Source organism: Dipodomys merriami, unplaced genomic scaffold (assembly GCF_024711535.1).
Source record: "Dipodomys merriami isolate MVZ:Mamm:240054 unplaced genomic scaffold, mDipMer1.0.p SCAF_12, whole genome shotgun sequence".
Lineage (NCBI taxonomy): Eukaryota > Metazoa > Chordata > Mammalia > Rodentia > Heteromyidae > Dipodomys > Dipodomys merriami.
The window spans coordinates 32,392,444-32,416,443 of NW_027202493.1; the positions used below are offsets into that span (position 1 = coordinate 32,392,444).

Consider the following 24,000-nt stretch of genomic DNA (forward strand, 5'->3'; position numbering starts at 1 on the left):
ATATAATAATAATAATGTATCAGTTATTTCTAGAAAATAAAACTGAAAGTAGTAGTATGATGGAAATCTGAACGTTAAAATACTTAGATGCTGTGGGCAAAATAAAAACAATATAAATTTATATGCAAAGACAATTTTGAAATGAAATGTTTCAAGTGAAAATTCAGAAGTTTTTTTTTATTTACAGGCACTTAAATGGATTGATTTTTTAATAAGATGTTTAATTTTCTGGTTGGATTTTTTAAGTTAAGGATAATAAAAGCATAATAAAAATTGAATCCTAAAAAAAATTGAATCCTAAATTCATTTTGCAGGAAGCCTACAGAATATCCCTATGGCAACAAGAATACCTGAAATACTGAACTTCCAAATAATGTACAAAATTAAAAAAAATACCTTCACAAATGATAATTTAGGGAGTTAGAAAAACAGGCACATTCACCTGCTATATAACAGGAAAAAAGCAGGATTTATTCAAATATATCTAGTTTTCTTTACTGTCTTCTTTACTAATCCATAATAAAACTATTCTGTTAGTTCTGAAGTAACAAAATGAACCATAGACTAACACAGTAGGCATGCTCATACTTACTACCTAGATGGCACTGACTCATTTTATTCTCTCTACCTTGAATATCCTGTCAAATTATCTTTGTGTCGAGGAGAGCTTTTAATAACACTTTAAAAACTTTAATAACACTTGACAAATGAGCCTTTTCCCTTCCTCTAGTAAAGTCCCCCCCCCCACACACACACAGAAAAAGCACCTTAAGCGTTGGTTATAGATATTTACTAATTTCCTCTGGGGTTTGTTTCTTTGTTTTCAGTCTATGAAGTTTATCTTTCTGGATACATTTTGAAGGAAGGGAGTATTAAAAGTTCAATATGACTGAAATTCTAAAATCGTTTTCCAAAGAAAATGGAATGTCCTTCCTCTGTCAATAAAAATGTTTTTACTGCTGGATTTCCAAATAATATGGGTGACAATCAATATATCTTATAATTAGAACATGAGCCAAATATCTGAATCAAGCCCTGATTTTTTGATGTTTTGTTTTTGTCCGTCATAGGCTTTGAACTCAGGGCCTGGGCCCTGCCTTATATCTAAGCCTTTTTGTGTTCAAGGTTAGTGCTCTACCACTTGAGCCACAGCGCCACTTCTGGCTTTTTCTCTATAGTTTATTAGAGATAAGAGTCTCACCGATTTTTATGCTGGGCTGGCTTAGAACTGGGATCCTTAGTGCTCAGGCTCCTGAGTAGCCAGGGTTACAGGCATGAGGCACCGGCGCACACTTTGTTATTTTTACTTCAGTTTTCTCTATTTGAAAATGGGGAGTATAACAACACCTATGCCACAAGGTTGTGATGAAGATACACTGAAAACATGTGGCCAATCCATAGCAAACAGTAAATTCTGTTATTGCCATTAATATTACTATTATTATTCTCTCGCGTAAAGTATACCTTACATAACACTGAGCACAATAAATAATTTATTTGTAATTTCTAATTTAGTCAACAAGAATAATTTATCCAACAAAGGTAACCCCTAGCTCTAACACTCAGTGATTCAGTAATCACATACCTGTTTACTTTATCAACATTCTTTACAAGTTTATACTTTGTTTCTGTCTCTTTTCCCTTTTATCAGCCTGAAGATATGTTCTTAATCATTGTGGTTTTGTCTTTACAGGGAAATTGGTTTGGTTTTCTTGATCCATGTTCCTTTATGTTGATGCATGACTTCAGTGGATCATAGATTATGAAAAAAAGTAACTCCTTATCCATACATATGAAACATACTCCAGTATGTTTTAGTAATACAGTATAACCAAGGAAGACTGATTTGTACTACATATACACATTTTTAAATTAAAAATGAACTTGTATAAATACAATAAATCTTTATCAAAGGATAAAAAAAAACCTATTTACACAGCCAAGACTGGGATTGATTTAGGCCTTAAGTATGAACCCTAAGGGATACTTATGAAAATATAATAGAAATTAAATTTACATTTTGTTAGTATCAGTCATGACGGCTGCTCTTAAAGTTTGACTTATTTCTTGTTGTGCATCTATTTCACAGAGATAGAGTCAAAGTAAGTTCTGTCAGACTGTCATATTGCACAATTCAAATTTCTCAAGTCTTGGCCTTCTAGTTTATCATCATTAAAAAATGAATGCTATAATAGCTAAGAGAAAAAAAAGTGGCCTGTCTGGTTTTACAGTTTAATTACTGATTAGCAAATAATGTGACATTTAAACAAGCATTATTCATTCACCTTGCTTCCTGTTTAAAGAATTTCTTACCAGAAAACTGATGAGGGGAACACAGGAGCATGCAGACAACAAGATGACAGGAAAGAAAAGTCTTAGGTGTTAAGATTAGGAGAGATTATTTCCTTCTCTATTCTGCCAGGCATTTCCCCTCATGTTCTAACATATATATATATATATATATATATATATATATATATATATATATGCGGACAGTTTAAAAAGACAACCATAAAAAGAATATATATATATAATATTTACAGAGTTTTTCTAAAAATACAGAAAATCTTTTACTCACTACACAACTGCAACTACCCAGAGCCTATCAGACACAATGTAACTAATATGTATGGCATGCATAATAATTTTTAAGTTCTCATGAACCTCAAAAGCGTTATCGAGACGTAAAGTGTATTTTAAGTAATGCGGGCTAAACATGCTCAAGAAAAAAACCACTACTTCCTTATTAGCTCTATAAATGAAAAGTTTGGGTTAAACCATGAAGTTTACAATACCAGGCAGTAATTCAACTTCATATAGCTCATGAATAAACACATTTAACGGAGTAATTTTTCCTGAAACTTTTTCTTTCTAGAACAACGATAGCAAACATTTTTTAAAGCTATCAATTTAAGGAAAAAGAATGAAAGGGCAGGTTGCTTGACGTGAGATTGTTCGTAAGGAGAGCGAGGCGAGGCCTGCCGGAGATTACACGGTAACTGGGGGCTCTTCTGTCCTCCCGGCGCTAAGCCGCTTTTTCCTGATGTTTGACACATCAAATGGCACCAGATGGTGGTGGAATACAGGGTGGCACGGTCGCCAGCGGACACACACACGGAACAAAAAGAAAATTCGCTTATTTCTGAGCTAAGGGCTTTAGATTTCGCGTTAGACAGTATGTGTGCATGTGTGCGCGCGTGTGTGTGCATGTGTGTGCATGTGTGTGCATGTGTGTGCGCGTGTGCGCGTGTGTACGCGCATGTGTGTGCGCGCGTGTGTGTACGTGTGCGCGTGCGTGTGTGTGTAAAATTCTACCTGCTGCTGGCAGAGCTTAACTCCAGCGGCCCGGGCTGCGGCTGGAAGGACGGGCGAGCGTTCCGCCTTTCGCTCTGAGGTGCCTGCCAGCCCAGCTTCCAGCCCGCCGCAGACGCGGCCCCATTCATTCCCAGGGTCAGGGGAGGGAGGATTTTCACGCCGAAGATGGAGTCGGGGCCGCGCAGGGTGAGCTGGAGCAGAGAAGACGCCCGGCGGGCGGCGGGGCGGCTGGCTAGCCCCGGGGCGAGCCGGGACCCCGTTCCAAGGAGCGCGCCGCGCCGCCGCATGCACCCCGACCGACCGACCGACCGACCGACCGACCGACCGACCGACCGACCGACCGGCCCGCGAGCGAGGAGGAGGAGGAGGAGGGGAGGGCCCGCGTTACCTCGTTTGTGCAATTCCCGCAGGGGAATGCTGTCTCCTCCCCCGTCATATGGCAAGTAGGGATCGGAGGCAGCGTCCATGACCAGGGCTTTTTTTTTCCAAACCAAGAAGAAGGCGGGGGGGGGGGGGGGAGAAGGAAAGAAAAAGAAAGGATCGAAAAGAAACGCAGCCCGGGAGCTCAGGAAGGCGGCGGCGTGCCGGCGGGCGCTGCGGCCGCGGCGGGCGGGGGGGGGGGGGGGGGGGAGGCCGCGGCTGACGGGCGGGCGCTGGAACGGCGCGCGCGGCCCGCCCCGCCGGAGGCGCGGCGGCCGGGCTCTGCCACCGCGGTGATGTCATCAAAGGGAACCGCGCGCCGCCCGGTTGCTAGTGGCTACGATCGAGCGAGGCCGGGCGGCCGCGCGGGTCCGCTCCGTGGGGGGGAGAGGGGGGATGACTAAGCGCCACGTCCCGCAGACGGACCGGTCCGAGGGGCCGCGGGGCTGCTGGCCGCAGGGCGAGTGCAGCCAGACAGCGGGAACAGTCCTTCTTTCTGATTTTGAGATACGGTCGCAGGAACGAAACGTGAAAAGGTAACTAGGCGGAGACAGTGACCCGCTCCATTGCCGAGGCGAGCGATGCCAGGGCGTGGGGGGTGGGGGGGGGGGTGCCACCGACGCCCGGGTTAGAGCCGAGCCGGCCCGGAACGCGAACGCCAGCCCGAGGCTTCCCGGGAGACCTGCTTTTGAGTCCGATCCTCATTGTCTGACACGTACGGCGGGGATCAAGACCCTGAAGAAAGAGTGCTTTATCTCACTAAGCCCAGCGGCCCCTGGCTTCCTCCCTTCAGAGAACCAGCCAGTAAGATAGTCTCTCTGGTTCTGGAAGAGAAAGGGAAAAAAAATCTATCTGTGATAAGTGACTACTAAGTAACAACTGTCGTGTGGGGGTGTGTGTGCACACCATGGGAGAAAAATCAGTTTGCTAAGCAGATTTTCCCACGTTTTCTTTTTCCTATCTCACTTAAGGGTGTTTTTTTTTCAAATACTTTTAATAAAATGTGTATTTGTGAAGTACTCATATTCTCATAGTCTTTTTGCTAAACGCTTTTAGGGAATCTAAAAATGAAACACATGGCTTGGGGCTTAAAAAGAATAAAGGTTAAACAAACAGTTCTTTATTCAAAAAGTTTGAACTTCAGATAGATAGCATCTTATAAAATCCTACCTGGGATTTGGGAAGACAGGCTTATGGGAAAGGTATAAAACTAGAATATTCCATCTAATCTTGATGCTGCTATTTATATTTAAATATTTATGTTGGAAGAGGAGGCAGGTAATAGGATTTTTTTCTATATTTCTAATTTTTCATGGAAAGTTTCATTTTAAACAAGGAAAGCTTTGGCAAAGAATTTTACTGAAATAGCTCAATATAAACTCGATCATTTGTTGGTTCCTTGATATATTACACTGCCATAAGACTATTGTAAAAATCTATGTTGCACAGCACATATAAGTGATTACTTGTTATGATACTATACTATGTTCTTACACGCCTTTGCATAAAATGAAAACCAGTCTACAAGCTTTCCTGATAGTTGTAGGCACTCACCTTACTTGTTCTTCCTGATCTACAACTTGGTCATAAAGAATAAAAGAAACAGCACCAACTAAAGGGAGGCCACCTGACCTGTAAAATGTTGACATGCTATGTAAGTTTTCAGGGCACATCTGATATATTAAAGAAATGTATATGCAAGACAGACAAATGTACAAATTATTTGAGTGATTAATTTTGGAATGAGGCACATCTAACAACTTCTACCAAGGAATGTCATAGAGGTAGGAATGTGGGGTTTGCATTCATTGCAGTCAGTGTTTATTCTGGAGGATACAGCTCCAGGATGGAGCCCTGAATCTATTACTTTGGGGAAGGGGGAGTACCAGTATTGAACTTGAACTCATCCACCCCATCCCCTGAGCATTTTTGCTCAAGGCTGGCACTCTACCACTTGAACTGCACCTCCACTTCCAGCTTTTTTTTTTTTTTTTTGCTAATTGGAAATATAAATCTCTAATTTGTCTGCTGGGGCTGGCTTCTAACCTAGATACTCAGATTGTTATTAGTGTAGCTAGGATTACAGGTAAGACCCACCAGCAGTGGGCTAATATATTACTTTTGTAATAATAAATGTGGAAGTATTTTAATCTCAAAAGCAAATCTCTCATTTGTGTGGGGTCCACATTTTCTCTTAATGAATCATTATATAGACTGTAATGCTTTCTAACCATACTTTAGAAGAAAAGGACAGGGTACATTGGAGATGTGGCAGAAGAGAACTCTGCCATAGATCAGGGAGAACCAGGCTAATAAACTACATTACAATCAGGGTGAGGGCTGAAGGGGACAAGAAGCAAGAGACAATGTCAAGAATTTCTATGTACAGCTAGGAGAAAAAGCTGAGGATAGAACCTCTGAAAATTACAGAAATTTCAAAAGAGGAGGACATTTTTATTTTCAAATGCATCCTGGATTATAATCTCAACCTGATGTGAGATTTCAGATAAGTTACAATCTCTCTGGATCTAAACCAAGAGGACAGAATAAATGACAATGGTCCAACCTCAACCTTTAAACTCCTTTATAGCATGAACATTCAGCCCAGCTAAGTTTTGACATAGTTTTTTAAATGAAACAAGTGGGGAAGTGTGAGACAAATATTAATATTGCATAATTAGCATTAACATTACATAAACAAATGAGCCTAGTACCTTTTTCTTAATTTTTGACCCATGTCCAGAAGGAACAGAGAAACAGGTCAAAATGATAGCTTAGGGATGAAACTGTCCTTTAGGTTTTTCCCTCAAAGCTAGTGCTCTACCACTTGAGCTACAACTCCACTTCCAGACTTATTTACTTACTTTTTATTTATTTTTAGCTAATTAGAGATGAGTCTTATGGACTGCTTGGGCTGGCTTCATATTTCAATCCTTAGATCTCAGCCTCCTGAGGAACTAGGTTATAGGTGCCCAACTGTTATCACTTTATATAGGTAGATATTCGTCTAGAATAATATCAAGCAACTACTACCTAAACACTATGGATTATTCTAGAAAACCATACTGTATAAAAACAGGAAACAAAGGTATACATACCAACTTATTCCATTTTTTAACTTTCTTTTTTTTGGGGGGGGGGAGTCCGGACATAGGGCTTGAACTCTGGGCCTGGGCGCTGTCCCTCAGCTCTTCAGCAAAAGGCTAGTGTTCTACCACTTGAGCCACAGCCCTACTTCCGGCTTTTTTCTTTTTGCTTATGTGGTGCTGAGGAATCGAACCCAGGGCCTCATGCATGCAAGGCAAACACTCTACCACTGAGCCACCTTCCCAGCCCCCTCCATTTTTAAACTTTCAAAGAAGTAATACAAAATTATATTCTTAAGGGTGCAACCTCAGGTGATCAAATCATTAAAGTAAAGCAGCAAAGTGAGGAGAGAGAGGGAGAAAAAAAAAACCTATTTATCACTAGAGGAAAAGGAAGTATTGTGAACAGAGAGGTACAAGTAGAAGGTTTCTAAAACATGGCAAAAAAATGTGTTTTCTTAACTTGAGTTGGCTGCAAAGATGTTTGCTTTATCATATCTTATTAAACTGTCCAACTATGTTGTAAGCATTTTCTGAAGATAGTTATGTCACAACTCAGAAGCCTTTAGAAAGTTATCCTACATCTCTAATTCTATTAACATCTAATGGTATTTGTTTAAATTTTTCCCCTTTACTACAACCCCTCTAATCTTATTTACAATTTCAGTTTCAGGCAGTAAGTTTCATAAGTATCTTCACTGACTTTCACTTTTATTGTTCTAAGTGGGAAAGGCAGGGCGGAATTCAGGCGAGAGCAGTAGTGAGTATTACATATATTAAAAAACCTTATCAATGACAAGATAGCTTTTAAAACTTAATTTTTACAGAGCAACATCAATATCTCAGATGACATCTGAGGTACAAATAAACAGGTTCTGTATAATAAAAATTAAACCTACTTCTTTCCAATGATCCTAATTCATTATTTAGTTTCCTTTGTACTGGAATCTTAGGCTAATTTTATCCAGACACCAGTTTATTATTACTCCTAGTATTTGGATCTTAAATCACAACACTTCAAGCTGGGCACCAGTGGCTCACGCCTGTAATCCTAGGTACTCAGAAGATCTAAGGATCTCGGTTCAAAGCCAGCCCCGGCAGGCGGTTTATCTCCAATAAACCCCTCAGAAAATGAAGTGGCACAGTGGCTAAAGTGGTAGAGTGCTAGCTGAAGAGCTAAGGGACTGCGTTCAGTTTAAGCCCCATAACAACAACAAACCCACAACACTTCATAACTTCATATGGTTTAATTCTCCCTGAGTATTTTAACCTTTCTCTTAAATAAACACAAATGTGAACAGTCTCCTACTTCCACATATGTTAGGCGGGTGGCTCTGAGTGGAACAGTCTGGAGTCTCAGATACAGTAAATGTTTCCAAGATAGCTGGTAATAGACTGTGAAGGCTATCAAATACATTTAGACATGACCTTGCTTTGAATAAGTATCAGATTATTTATTTCTAAAAATAATTTTGAGTAGACCATTTCAAATCATGGCCTTTCTCCAATAGCTACTAAATGTAGCAGTAATGTTTTGATAGCTTTTTTAAGAACTTCCAAACATTTACAGGAGATTCACAATATAACTATTTCATACTTTCTAAGAGACATAAGTTTATGTTGCCAATATGACTTTATAATTTCACATTACAATGTCTCACTCATTAGAACAGTATCACCAATGTTACTGGAAGAAGCCTGGTAAAAAAATACAGCTAAAATCAACCTGTCATCTACTGAAGACAAACGCACAAATACAACCTTTGCAATTTTTCTACGTTAGATTTTCTTTCCCAGATTTCTGAGTTATAACACAATTATTATGAGAAATTTATTTTTGCTTTTAAGTTCAGTACAAGGATATTGTGTTTACTAAAAAGCTAATTTTGGATTACTTATTCATGTTTTCTACCTGAAGATCTCACAGCTGCATTATTTATATTCATAAAATCAACTGAATTCAACAGTCTGTAGCATTTAGACTTCATATCTTTAGCAATACTTCTACTATAAACTTTTAACACACTATACACAGAATAACACTGACAAAGTCAGACAGCTAGATGCTTTGTCATTTCCTCCTGGCTTTCCATCCTGCTCTTTTTCTCCTGGATGACGCTACCAGGGCCATTGTGTAGTACTGTTGTAACGATACAGAGTATTCTACCCATGTTTACAAGTGTCCAGTCAAACCAAAACTTCTCTCTATATATCTATACTAGTTCAATAAATAAAAACAGATGTAATCAGCTAATATATTAAATAGATGAATATTTTATAAAGCCACAAATTGTTCATCAGCACCTACTGTATACCTGCCAATGTATAATACATTGTTAAAAGAGAATATAAATAACCAGCACTTTTTGTGATTGCCTATGATATACTAGTATCTCACTACATAGTTGGGAAATTAAGATTGCTCATCAAAAATTATGTAATTAGAAAGATTAATCTATATAATTAAAACAGAATGGAGCAGCTCTAAACAGTACTACATGAAGAAGAAAATAAATTACTGATAAGCAAGCAGAAATTTAGGAGAAAGCCTGGCAATAAACACGACAAATAAGGATCAAGTTAAGAAAGCCAACATTATAAAGCAATCGAATTTACTACACAGAAGGAGCCCTTAACTTCAACTTGGAAAGCAGGTGGTCAGCTGAGGTGGTACAAGGCTGAGGCAAGAGAATTCTAGGGCAGGCTGAATTATGAAAGGAGTTCTAGGCTATATAGTTAAGTTCCTCTCTCAAAAAGCCAAAACAGGACAGAAGAGAAAAGCAAAAGAGTGAGAAGAAAAGAAGGTATGGATTTCTAGAGGATCAAGAGTTCATTTCAAGAAGCAAAGTACAACAATAAAAGATCTAAACAAATGGTAGCAGTCAAAAGTTTAAACCTAACATATACAGAGTCCAGGGCAATGATACAAAAAAAAGCCCCATTTACCATAGGATTGATTATATATTTAAAAGTTATCCAAGTTTTTTAAACTATTACTGAAATAGATCTTATCCTCCTAAGTAACAGATAAATCTTATACATGTAAGTTTAGGTTTATAATTCTGAAGCCAAACTGTTGAGTATTTGGAAAACTCTGAAATATATAAAGAAAAATAAAAAGTATCCAAATTCCTTCATCATTAATTTTTTTGTATTTCCCTTCAACTTTATGTGTATGATATTTTAGGAGAACTGAGGTATTATATATACAGATGACTGTTCCCTTTTTATATAAATTTTCCACTAATGCAATATACTGAATCACCTTATTCACTTATCCGGTATACATTTGACAGCTCGTTTACCTTGAAATAGAATTTTCAGAGTATGTTCAACTATAGTCTGTTAACCTCTAAAGATCTGAAAAATCTTTCTCACGGTTAAAAATCATTCTCAATAATTCTAAGACATTTATCAGTTTCTTATTGCCACTGTAACCAATGACCAGAAATGTACTGGCTTAAACAACATAAATGTATTCTCTTACAATTCTGGATATCAAAAGTCGAAGAAGAGCCAGGTATCAGCAGGGACACTTTCTTTCTGGAGAATTCAGAGGAAAATCCATTTTCTTGCTTTCTCTAGCTTCCAGAAGCTGCCTTCATTCCTTGATTCATAGTTTCCTCCTTGCACCATTTCAACCTTTTTTCTCATCTGTGTGACTAAGCCTCCTGCCTCCCTTTTTCAAGTACCTCTGTGATTACATTGGCGCCAGCCACTCAAGTAATAGCAGCTGTTCACACATCTCAAGATCTTGGGTTTAATCATAACCACAAAGTCCCTTGCATCAAGTACAGGTGCCAGGAGTTAGGGTGTGGCAGGGCCATTACTCAGCCAACTACAGTCTCAGTTTTCTTCCTTGTACAGACCTTCCAATTTCTGATAGATACAAAAGCAATAGGCTAAAAACAGCTGCCAACAGAAGTAGCACCAAAATGTACTAGAAGGGATTGTATTTTTTACTACCATAAATTTGCAAATAAGAAATTCCTGGTCTTTTTTCTTCTAAGTGGCATTGGTAAGACATTCTATCAAATCACAACTTGTAAGTATATTATCCAAAATGAAACAATGACTTCTCTATTGTTATACAATGATTTCATCTTAAAGAAAACACTATATGAATGGTTTTTCCACAAGTACATTTTTTATTGGAAAGAACACCAGTTGCTTAGACCTCAGAATCTGGCAGGCATTTTCTCAATGTGACTTAACTGTGCCTGTCTTTCAAGTTAACAACTGACAGTAGTTGACATCAATAAAAATAATAATATAAACTCTTGCTAAGCCTTTCTTGCTGAATTATAAATCATGGAGAATGCTGTATATTTTCATGTATATGAAAATTTACAGCATCAGTATTAGTAATAGCTGAAATATGCTGGGGTTAAAGGTGTGGCTCAGTTGGTGGAGTGCCAAAAGTACAAGCAAGTCAAGCAAACTTGAGGCCCTGAGTTCAAACCCCCCAAACTAACCAAAGGAGAAAAAAAGCCAGATATAAAAGATTACATATACTAGAATAGCTGGAAAACTCATTTATATAGAAATCAAGCAATAATTATTTAGAGTGAGGATTCTGAAACTACTGGTAATGTTTCATTGTTGACTGAAGAACTATTATATACATAGTGTTTATTCTGCAGATATTCAGCAGTTCAGCTCCTATACCTATGTTTTAATGATGATACATCTCTCTATATTATGTAGTTACATTGAACAGTTTGCTCCACTGTAGAATTTCCTTTCAAAATTCCATTTTCAGTGATCAAAATGTTTTGAAGAGGGAAAGGTGAGTTGAAAGGGATGAATGAGTTGAAAGAGGTGACATCATTGATCAAGATGCTTGTATTCATAAACAGTTTTGTTGAATGGCAACTCCTCTGTACAACTACTTAAAAGTAATATATATATATATATATATAATTTATTTATTTTTGGTCGTAGGGTTTGAACTCAGGGCCTGGGCACTGTCCCTGAGCTCAAGGCTAGCTCTAGCTCTACCAGTCTGGCTTCAAACTTCAGATCTCAGCCTCCTGAGTTTCTAGGATTATAGACTTGAGCCAATGGCAGCCAGCTAATATATATATATATATATATATATATTTTTTTTTTTTTCAGTCATGGGATCTGAACTCTGGGCCTGGGTGCTATCCCTCAGCTCTTCAGCAAAAGGCTAGTGTTCTACCACTTGAGCCACAGCCCCACTTCCAGCTTTTTCTGCTTATATGGTGCTGAGGAATCGAACCCAGGGCCTCATGTATGCAAGGCAAGCACTCTACCACTGAGCCACCTTCCCAGCCCTAAAGTATTAAAAAAAAAAAATGTTTTGGAGAAACATGAGAAAGTAGTGGTCAGGTTAACACTGACAATGTGCTAATGTCATTGAAATGTACACTTTAAGATGGTGAAGTTTATATTGTGTGGATTGACCTCAATAATCAATAAAGCTATCCCAAAAGTCACTGTCAGTAAAACGGTGCCTACATTTACTGGCAGATATTCATGACTACAAATACTGAATCGCAATGCTGCACTTACCCACTGCTGTGTCACCATCTAACAAATTGTCATCTTCAGAAGTCTGAAAGTCCATAATAACACCTGCTCCATCTAACAGCTCCTCGTCACTACTCGCACTGGTTATACTGTTGTAGCTGTTTCTATAGTAGCCTCTATGGAACAGCTGCTCAGACTCCATTTAGCTGTCTGATTGTCTGGAAAAAAGGGGGAAAAATGATTTTAACATTTTTCCAACATAAATAATTAAACTCATCTAGCTTAACATGACAAATGCACAAATGCAAAGGCAGGGAAAATTCCAGGTTCACCGAGAGTGGTGACAATCTGTAATCACGTCACTGGGAAGAAGATCGTGAAGCTGGCCCAGGCCCCATAGCGAGACCCTATGACAAAAGATAAAAGACAAAAACAAACCAACATAAAAATAATCTACGTTACAACATCTAAATTAAGCTGTTTTACCTCTAGTATGCTGTTTCTAAAATAACAATAATTTCTTCTCACTATGCAGCAGAATAAAGAAAATTTTTTTCAAGCACTGGTATGAAATAATCTCTATTATCAACTAAGTGATTAAGGTAGCAAGATGAATTCATAGCTACACTTTTTTCTTTTTTTTTGCCAGTCCTGGGGGCTTGGACTCAGGGCCTGGGCACTATCCCTGAGCTTCTTTTGCTCAAGTCTAGCATGCTACAACCTGAGCCACAGCGCCCTTTCAAGCCTTTTCTGTTTATGTGGTACTAAGGAATTGAATCCAACACCTCATGCATGCTAGGCAAGCACTCTACCACCAAACCACATTCCATCCCTCACAGCTATATTATATGTGAGGTTTCCTCCACTCAAAAGAGAGACGTTAAGGAACTGATAAAAGTTCATAACTGATAAATGTTTATGTATGGATAATTTTTTTTTTGTCAGTCATGGGGCCTGAACTCTGGGCCTGGGCACTGTCCCTCAGCTCTTCAGCTCAAGGCTAGCGCTCTACCACTTGAGCCACAGCGTCACTTCGGGCTTCTGCTTATGCGGTGCTGAGGAATCGAACCCAGGGCCTCATGCATGCAAGGCAAGCACTCTACCACTTAGCCACCTTCCCAGCCCAGATAAATTATTTATGGAAGGATTTCTAAGAAAGTTCCAAGAACAAATGACTAAAGTAAAGAAAGAGAGATTGCTGTTTTTGCATATTTTTTTACCAGATCAAATGCTCAAATTTGACAATTTTAAAATTTAGGCCTACTTAATTCTATAGATTACTTAAATAATTTAATTTATTTGTGTTTGCTAGCTGCCAGTACTGGGGCTTGAATTCAGGAGCCTCAGGCTTGGCTTATTTACTCACAGCTATTGCTCTACAACTTAAGACATGACTCCAACCCTACTTTTTGCTACATTGCTTGAAGCTATAGTTTCTTGGACTTTTCTGCTTGGGTTAGCTTCAAACATATTCTTTTTATCATTCTAAAATTTAAATTAGAGCACTATGTCAAACATTATAGACAGACAGATATAAGGGTAATTTTAATTTTTTTCAAAAAGTAAACCCAGAAAAACATGGCTTGATTGTTCTTACTCCTCCAAAACAGTTCAAAACAATATTCCTCCTACATAGTTAGGCTTTTATTTATTCCTCCAACATCAAAATAAGTAAGTATACTGGCATTAGTAATGGACTTGTAAACTACATGTGTAGGACAATCATAAAAGCAGTCAAACTAGCAAGGCAAATAAGACAAGAGGCTCTAGAGGTCATACTAAGTACCTACAGAAAGTAAGATAGCAAAAGTATTTTCCACCTCTAGTGCTGTAGTATAGCAGTGAATTCTGGAACACCTAAGATTCCCTTAAGACAATGTCTTGTCCTATGGAAAACAACTTCCTCCAAGAGCTTTAGTAATTAAAAAAAAGTACTCATAACAGTTTTTAGAAATATAAAATACTATTAATATAGATTTTTGTTGTTGTTGGTTGTGGGGCTTGAACTCTGGGCTTGGGCGCTATCCCTCAGCTCTTTGGCTCAAGGCGGGTGCTCTACCGCTTGAGCCACAGCACCACTTCCGATTTTCTAGTGGTTTATTGGAGATAAAAAGTCTCACAGTCTTTCCTGCCCGGGCTGGCTTTGAACCATGATCCTCAGATCTCAGCCTCCTGAGTAGCTAGGATTATAGGTGTGAGCCACCAGCGCCCTGCTAATATAGATAGATTTTAAATGCATTCATTTTATAAATTCATTGTCTTAAAGATCATAAAGTGACTTTTGTTTTGGGTAAAGATCATAAAGTGACTTTTGTTTTGGGTGCCAGTCCTGACGCTTGATCTCAGAGCCTGGGCCCTGTCCCTGGGCTTTCTTTACTCATGGCACTCTACTATTTGAGCCACAGCGCCACAATTGACTTTTGGATAATTAGAGACAAGAGTTTCATAGACTTTCCTGCCCAAGCTGACTTCAAACCATGATCCTCAGATCTCAGCCTCCTGAGATCTGAGACTGGCACCTGGCTATGAAGTGACATTTTGAAAGCTTTTTGAAAGCAGGTCTCAATTGTCAGCATCTAGTTTAAACTGGCAACAAATGTTAAAATAGTTTTAATCAATGAGGTCAAAAAAGAAATGTCTTCAGTTTCCAATAAACAAATCCTCTTTTTAACAGTATTAAACTGGTTTTAGAAAAATAAAATAAACCTAACATACATTTCAAAGGAAAGATTAATATTTGCTGTTTTCCAGCTTTATAAATGTTAGTTATCTCTGTCAAAAATGGCCTGTTAGGGGCTGGGAATGTGGCTTAGTGGTAGAGTGCTTGCCTAGCATTCATGAAGCCCTGGGTTCGATTTCTCAGTACCACATACGCAAAAAAGGCCAAAAGTGGTGCTGTGGCTCAAGTGGTAGAGTGCTAGCCTTGAGAAAAAAAAAAGGGGGGGGCCTGTTATATTAAGATTATTAATACCTTAAGGGTTTTATAATTAAGTTAAATCATGCTGAAAATTTTACAGTTCCTTTGAGACAAGCAAATTAAATATTGTATCTATCTCTTGTATAAACAACTAAAAGGTAATTTGCTTGTTTTTATTTGTTTCATAATGGAGTGAGGATGGAGAGTTTTATTTATTAGGTGAAGGAAAATGGAAAATATGAGGTGCTATATTTTTAAGATTCATGAAGCAAATCATCAATTTGCTGATTTTCCAGGAATACAAGAACATTTCCATTTCAAAGCGTCAATTAGGAGGACATATAATACTGTGAACAGCAATCAGGGAAGTAACACATCTGCTCTTCCTCTTCGTTTTTCATCTGACTGCCTCTGCCTTCTTCCTGTCCCTCACTCTTCCTCTTTCACTTCTCCTTTCTCTGCGCGCGAGCGTGCGTGCGTGCGTGCGCGTGTGTGTGTGTGTGTGTGTGTGTGTGTGTGTTGTGTTTGTGAATATATTGTGTTCTATGCCACACAGTCCTAAAACCCCAGAACTTGAGGCAGGAAGAACATGAGTGGCAGGCCAGCCTGGGTACACAGAAAGTTCCAGTGTAGCCTGGAGTCATAGCAGGACCCTGTCTCAAAACAGAGGAAAAAAAGGAGAGAAGGAATGTCGGGTCAAAACACTGCAGTCAAATGCAGTAGCTTGCAAACATATACTTGCAGTTATGGAGATTAGACATAGCTTGTGAAAATCCCGAGGTGAAGCCTGGTTGACTGTAATAAACTCATAAATGATCCATGCACACTCTCCTTGCCTGACTCCCCTTTGATCTCCATGCTGCAGTCAGCAAAGCTTTTTCAAAAAGCAAGTCTGATCACTAATCTCTCCACTCAGTGGATTAAAATTTTTTCATAATTTCCCACATCCCTTAGGAGACAAACTCCTTAACACAGCAGAAAAAAATGCTTATGTTCTCTGGCCCGGCCTGGTTGCCCAGCGTCATGTTAATACCGTGAACTCTGGACTCACTGACCTTTCAATCTCTGTCCCATCAGGATCTTTTTTTTCCAATTTCCTGCCCCCTGAAGACTTTCCTACCCCCTCTGCCTGGAACCTATCCTCAACTTCTCACTTAATTAACTTTCTCATTCCTTTTTCTAATCTCTCATCAAGTACCCTATTATTACAGGGCACAGAGGTACGTGCCAGTAATCCCGTCTACTCAGGAGGCTGAGGCAAGAGGATCTCAAGGCCAATGCCAACCTAGGCAGCACACAATACTATCTCAACAAAACCAGAAACACTGAAACAGAGCTTACTACATGCTAACGCTATACTAAACCTTCACAATTATTTATTTATTTATTTATTTATTTTGCAGGTCCTGGGGCTTTACCTGTGGGCCTAGGCTCTGTCCCTGAGCTTCTTTAGCTCAAGGTTAGCCCTCTGTGTGCTACAGCGCCACTTCTGGTTTTCTGGTAGTTAACTTGGAGATATGTCTCACAGACTTTCCTGCCTGGGCTGGCTTCAAACCTTGATCCTCAGATCTCAGCCTCTGGAGTAGCTAGGATTAAAGGCTCCCTGCTTACAAATTCATTTAGTATGTCTATTAAATGTAATCACAACCCTAAAGTTTCTGTGTTACCTTCATTTAACAAAGGAGGAATCTAAGACATGGAAAGGTTAAATAACTTGTCCAAAGTCATGAAGTTATGAAGTTAGAGGGGAAAAAAATGCTTCACTGACCTATTTAGTACCTGAGTCAGATTTTCCCTGACTCAGTCAGATTTGCTCATTATTATTCCTCTCAGCTCTCCATTATAGCACTTACCAGAGTAGTAGTATTAAACATATTTTTGCAATTATTTTGTTAATGTAGCTGTCTTCCCTGCTAGAATGTATCTAGAGATTTGGCACTATTTCAGTTTATGCTCAAGACTGCATATTCAATGGTTAGCACAGTATTTGGCATGCTAGGTATTCATTTGCTTTTTAAATTAAGCTGTTTTATTTTGAGATTATTATGCTTTAAGATCTGGTTATAACAAGTAATGCAGAAATCCTAGATACTTTCTATCCAGTTTCTACTAATGGCAACTTGTCTTGTAGAATAAAGCAATGGTACCGTCAAGACACAGAACATTCCATCATCACAGATCTGTCATATTGCCTACTTTTATAGCCACAATCACTTCTCTCCAGCAGCACTACACCTCTAGTGACTCCTGGCAATCGATCATCCATTTTCTAGAATTTTGCCACTTTAAGAATGTCATGTAAATGGAATTATACAGTATGCTGCTTTCTGGGATTGGCTCTTTGTACTCAATATAATGCTTTAGAGCTTTGATTTGTCTAGGTTGCTATCAAATAGCTCATTCCTTTCTATTGCTAAGTAGATCCATTCTATAGACATATACCACAGTATAAAAATTGACCCACTCCACATCTGGCTTTCTTCTAGGTTTTGGCAATTATTAATAAAGCTGTAATAAATATTCATAAACAAGCTTTCAAGTGAACTTTAGTATTTGTTTCTCTGAGATGAATGTCAGAGTGTAACAGTTATTCAGTGGTCACAATTTAAAATGTTCATTTTTGGTGGCAGTACTGGGGGTTAAGCTCAGGGCCTCTTCACTTGCTTGCTTGATGTTCTACCATTTGAGCCACATTTCCAGCTTTTTTGTCAGTTATTTCTCGAGACAGTTTCAGGAATTTTCCTGCCCTGGCTAGCTCAAACCACAAACCTCCAGCCTTCTGAGTAGTCAGGATTACAGGTGTGGACCATTACACCCAGCTTACATGTTTAGCTATTAAACACACTGCCAAACTGGTTTCCAAAGTAGCTAAACTATTTACAATGTACAAGCAACTCAGTTCCATTTTTTTCACATCCTTGCTGGCACTAGCTGTTATCACTACTGCTTATTTTAGTTTCTTAGAGGTTTAAAGTAATATTCCATATTCTTTTTTTTTTTTTTTTTTTTTTTTTGGTCGGTTGTGGGGCTTGAACTCTGGGCTTGGGCGCTGTCCCTGCACTCTTCAGCTCAAGGCAAGCGCTCTACCGCTTCCTGTTTTCTAGTGGTCTACTGGAGATAAAAAGTCTCACGGACTTTCCTGCCCGGACTGGCTTTGAACTGTGATCCTAGATCTCAGCCTCCTGAGTAGCTAGGGTTACAGGCATGAGCCACTGGCGCCTGGCTTATTCCATATTCTTTTACTGCATTTTCCTAGTGACTAATGATGGTGAAAAATCTTGTATAGGCCTTCATTTGCTATCTGCATATCCTCCTAAGTTAAATGACTGTGTCTTTTGCCTTTTATTTTCTATGTTGGATTGAACAAGAACCAGAGATTCATTTTTTTTTGCCCAATTTCTAACTGATCTGTTTTTGTACTGTTGGTTTCTAAGAGTTTCCTATATAGTGTAGATGAGTTCTTTCAGATGTTTTCTGCAAATATTTTCTCCGACTTTGTGGCTTGTCTAAACAAAATCTACCACAATACAAAAAATATTTAATTTTGATAAAGTTCAGTTCAAGTCATCAATTTTTTACTATGGATTTCGCTTTTAGTGTTAAGTCACAGAAATTTTTGCCTAGTCCTACCTCTTAAAGCCCCTGGAAACAAGTGACTTCAAGGACCTACTTTTTCATGGCTCCCAATAGCTTTCTCTCTCCTTAAGGAAGACGGAGGATAATAAAGAATAGTGGCTATGTTCCAAAGGAGTGACAGTCAACCACATTTGGCAAATAAGCAAAACAGAATAGCAGAGCACATCCTGGGTAAAAGAATAAATAGAAATCCTCAATATCCGCAACCAGAAAGATGAAAAAGTCCCAAGACTGAGAGATCCAGGCATTTCTATGTAAGAAGCATTCTGGAATTCTCATCTGAACAAATTAAGAAGTTTGTGCAGCTGGACACTGATGAAAATAAACTAAGCAACTCAAGGGCAGCGATGGGAGGGAGGGAAGGAGAGAGCGAGAGAGAGAGAGCAAGAGAGAGAGCAAGAGAGAGAGAGAGAGAGAGAGAGAGAGAGAGAGAGAGAGACGGAGCAGCTTGTACTAAGCAAAAGGAAAGAAATGTACATATCATCCTATTTGGAAGAAATAGTTGTAGTTTGAAAGTTTGTAGAGTTCATGATAATGACAATGCATCTTGCGAAGGTTAAAATGTGTTTGTGACTTGTCAGCTAAGTATCACTATCACACAATACTGTGAAATTTGTGAAATTTATGTAATCATTTAATCTCAATAAAGAAATTTAAAAAAAGAAGTTTGTGCAGGCTACTGGTCATACATTAAAATGTGACAATTATGTTATGAATATCAAAAGTGATCATTTATATCTTGATAATCATATTATATCCTATCAATAGGAAACAGTACTTGATAGACGTCACAGAAGATGCAAAGACTGCTATGAAAACTCCGGGAAAAGAACAGAGCTCACTGGGATTGATGATGAGAAGCTTTCTTTGCAAAAGGCATGTGAGTCCTTAAAAGGAAAACTGCATTTTTTTTTTTTAATGGAGCAGAGATGGGAGAAAATACCTGAAACAAAATTAATGGCACGAGTCAAGGTATAGAGCAGAGACAATAAAAACATTGGGAGGTGACGACAATGTTCACAGAAGGGTAATCTATAAAAAGGTTCCATGGTGAACAAGCATGAGCAATCTATCATACTCTTACTTAGAATCCTAACAGCTAACAGCATAAGAAAACCTGCAGTAAACAAATTCTTCAGCAAAATTTATTAAATGTTTATTCGATCATAGAATGACTCTTCCGCCCCATGAAACACCTGCTAACAGTCCATGTACTGTATTTCAAAGGAATGCTGGCTGAATGCAAAAAGCCAAAACCCATGTAAACATGGAGAAAGAGAAAACTAAATGAAGAACCCACAGCCTAACCATAAAAGAACTAGATTAAATGCAGGTCGAAGAAGGCTGAGCAAAAGAATGCCACCAGGGCTAGGAAGATGGCTCAGTGGTAGAGTGCTTGCCTTGCATGCATGAGGCCCTGGGTTCGATTCCTCAGCACCATATAAGCAGAAAAAATAAAAAGCTGGAAGTGGTGCTGTGGCTCAAGTGGTATAGCACTAGCGTTGAGCTGAAGAGCTGAAGGACAGTGCCCAGGCCCAGAGTTCAGGCCCACGAACAGACCCCCCCCCCCCAAAAAAAAAGAATGCCACCAATTTTTTGGGTAAAGGCAACAGAAGAGTAAAATAGCAATTGTGTAAGGAATGTACACATCTGGAACATTTTAAATACTAATGTGAGATGTATCAAACTCATGAGGCACTGAAGACAGTATTTATATACAAAAACAGCACAATAAAACCATATGTAGGCAGGCATGGATAGCTCATGCCTGTAATCCTCCTACAGGAGGCTGAGATCTGCAGATCATGGTTCAAAGTCAGCTCAGGCAGGAAAGTCTGTTAGACTCTTCTCTCTAGTTAACCACTAAAAAGCTGGAAGTAGAGCTGTGGCTCAAGCAGTAGAGTACAAGCCTTGAGGACAAAAGCTTGGTACCCAGGCTCTGAGTTCAAGCCCCAGGACAGGCACAAGAAGAAGAAAATTTGTATAAATTTGTGAGGAAATTTAGTTTGATAACTAGAATAATTCAGAGAGAGTCTAATACTCAGTCTTTTTAGGAAAATTCAGACTTTAAAATTTTAGGTCACTACTAGACAACAGCAATTACATGTGGTTTTAGGATTATATCAGCACCGAGCAGTATTCAGTTTGAAACAAGTTTTATGGGCTAGGAAGGTGGCTCAGTGGTAGAGCGCTTACCTTGCATGCCTGAGGCCCTGGGTTCGATTCCTCAGCACCACATAAGCAAAAAGAAAAAAGCCGGAAGTGGCGCTGTGGCTCAAGTGGTAGAGCGCTAGCCTTGAGCTGAAGAGCTGAGGGGCAGTGCCCAAGCCCAGAGTTCAGACCCCACGACCGGACCCCCCCCCCAAAAAAAAAAAGATGGGCTGGGGTTGGGAAGGTGGCTCAGTGGTAGAGCGCTTGCCTTGCATGAATGAGGCCCTGGGTTTGATTCCTCAGCACCACATAAGCAAAAAGAAAAAAGCCGGAAGTGGTGCTGTGGCTTAAGTGGTAGAGCACTAGCCTTGAGCTGAAGAGCTGAGGGACAGCACCCAGACCCAGAGTTCAGGCCCCACAACCGGACCCAAAGAATAAATAAATAAATAAATAAATAAATAAATAAATAAATCAAGTCTTATAATGCTCAAAATTAATGTAACTAATCCTATGAAAGTTTAAATGTTCCCCTCTGTACAGTATTTTCACAATAAAAAAATAAAATAAAAATAAAAAAATAATATTCTATGAAATGAACTCCAAAAAAGGAAATAAAAGCTACTTTTTAGTTGCCAAAAAAAAAAAGTTTAAATGTTTAAAATCCTGATTTTAAACTGCTTCACAGGATTAGTTTTCTTTCTTCAGATGTGGTGATGTATCATCTACTGCACTTGTGGTAAACACAGAAATATTCATTACCTATTGGTCATTGATTTCTATCAGAAAAGCAGGTAACATTTTGTAATATAGACATGAAAAATAAAAAAACCCTATTTTCTGTGTCCAAGCAAATAAAATTCCTAAGCATGTTATGAAAGTTCACCTACTTCCATGAAGTATGTATTATAGTAAAAGACATAAACAATAAAACTTCCAAAAAGGAAAAGGGGCAGATGGAAAGAGCAAGATCAGATGCAAGAAAGGTCTGTTTACTAACTAAATTTTCAGGTTTATTCAAGCAGAAAGAACTTATGCCATACAACAACAATAATCAATTGATCTCTCCCAAAAGTAAGAGTAACTGACATACTATTTTTACTATTTATTTTAGGCATGTGTATATCCAAATTGGGTCATTTATTCTTCTTCAAAGAACAACAGAAGAATAACCTACTACAGAAATTCATTCTCTGAAGAAAACTTCTTAAAATTTCAAAATGTTTTATGAGCTATAGTCCATACAGCCAAGATATGAGAACAACCTAAGTGTGAATAAGATAGACACAGAAAACAAATAATGCATGATCTCACTTATACATGATAATTAAAAGAGTGAAACTCAGAAGGAGAGAATAGAATGGTAGTTACCAGGGAAAAGGTGAGAGGGTATTGACCAAAGCATTCAAAGGTTCTGTTACACTGAAGGAATAAATGTTGGTCATCAACTAATGTATTACAATGCTCAAAACTAATAAGCAAGCTGGGCACCAGTGGCTCATGCCTATAATCCCAGCTACTCAGGAAGTTGAGATTATGGTTCAAAGCCAGCAGGGGCAGGAACATCCATGTGACTCTTATGTCCAAATAACTACAAGAAAACCAGAAGTGGCACTGTGGCTCAAGTGGGTAGAATGCTAGCCTTAAACCCAAGAGCCCTGAGTTCAAGCCTCACAGTGTGGGGGTGGGAGGAAGAAGAAAAAAGAAAGAGACACATGCTAGCATCATTTACTTTATCTACATGTGTACGTTTATCATAACTTCACTTTGTACTTCCTAAGTATATACACATAATCGTTATTTGCCAATTAAAAAAATAAAGAAAAACACAACTCAGAGAGATACATGCTAGCTTCATTTACTTTATCTACATGTGTACGTTCATCATGGCATCACTTTGTACTCCCTAAGTATATACACATAATCATTATTTGTCAATTAAAAATAAAGAAAAACACAACTCAGAATTAAATACTAAATGACTTTAAGGGGCAAAGAAAAAATCCACAAATATAAGGCTGAAATTATAACAAGGATGATAAAACAATCCAATTTAAAAAAAAGATGCTATGGAAGACTGAGTCTTTGAAAACAAAATAGTTTTCAAGACTTTCAAAGACTGAAATTATTTCCGTAAGAACTATATTTACTTGGCTCCATTACAAAGCTCTAGATTTCCTCAATGGAAGTAAGGCAGTTGGGGGTCATCCTTCATTTTATATTTAATTAGAGATATCTTTAAAAATCAAAAGGAACCCTATGCTAGCCACAATGTGAATACACTTACAAAAAAAAAACAAATAGTACAGACTTAAAAGACTACTTAAAAGAAAAACTATTTTCAAGAGTTCTTGTAGTTAAATGCTATGTCTCTAATGCTTTCTCTACAAAATTTCAGCTGGTATAAACTACCAGCATAAAGTACTACTATACCAATATAAACTACTACTATACAGCACATTTGAGAGCATTAACTACAAAATGGTATCTTGAGATTAGTTGTGACACTGTCATGGGACCTGGAACAAGTTAACTCGTTTCTCAGTGCTTTGGTTTCCTTCCATATCTGCTAAATGAGAATAGTTAAGTATCTGTTAAGTATTTTGTTGGGTTGAATATTGAGATAACCTGCAAGCTATGAAACACGTAATATTATATATCATATTATACATTTGAGATGCCTGCTGACAAATCTCACTACAAACTAAGCTGGAGGTTCTACAAACCAGGGATAGCAGCCAACCCCCACAGGATACTTCTTTGATATATAACCCACCACAGAGATCAAATCTGGCTTCCTGAGTGGTCAGGAAATGGAAAGTCTATCACCAACATGACCTGGACAATTGCCAATTTATAACATAAATCCCTACCCTCAACAAATCTGTTCTCCTGAACTGCATTATGCATGTCCAAAACCAGGCCATATGATTACCCACACATGTTAAGAGTTCCTAAGTAAAGATATAAGTACTATATATT

General features: G+C 38.5%; 1 protein-coding gene across 7 annotated transcripts in view; it reads right to left on the minus strand.

Moving 5' to 3' along the window:
- Nucleotides 1-24,000, minus strand: part of Clcn3 (chloride voltage-gated channel 3) — a 67,278-nt gene that overhangs the window by 41,770 nt on the left and 1,508 nt on the right. For 3 of the 7 annotated variants that reach the window (XM_070016485.1, XM_070016488.1, XM_070016487.1), the window contains exon 2: nucleotides 12,360-12,535. The exons of 1 other annotated variant lie outside the window; for it this stretch is intronic. In XM_070016485.1, coding sequence (XP_069872586.1) covers nucleotides 12,360-12,519 — 160 coding nt within the window. In that variant the 5' untranslated portion in view covers nucleotides 12,520-12,535. Of the gene's footprint in view, nucleotides 1-3,703; nucleotides 3,833-10,308; nucleotides 10,545-12,359; nucleotides 12,536-24,000 lie in introns of those variants that run through there. 3 more of the 7 variants (XM_070016492.1, XM_070016486.1, XM_070016489.1) reach the window with 2 other exon arrangements.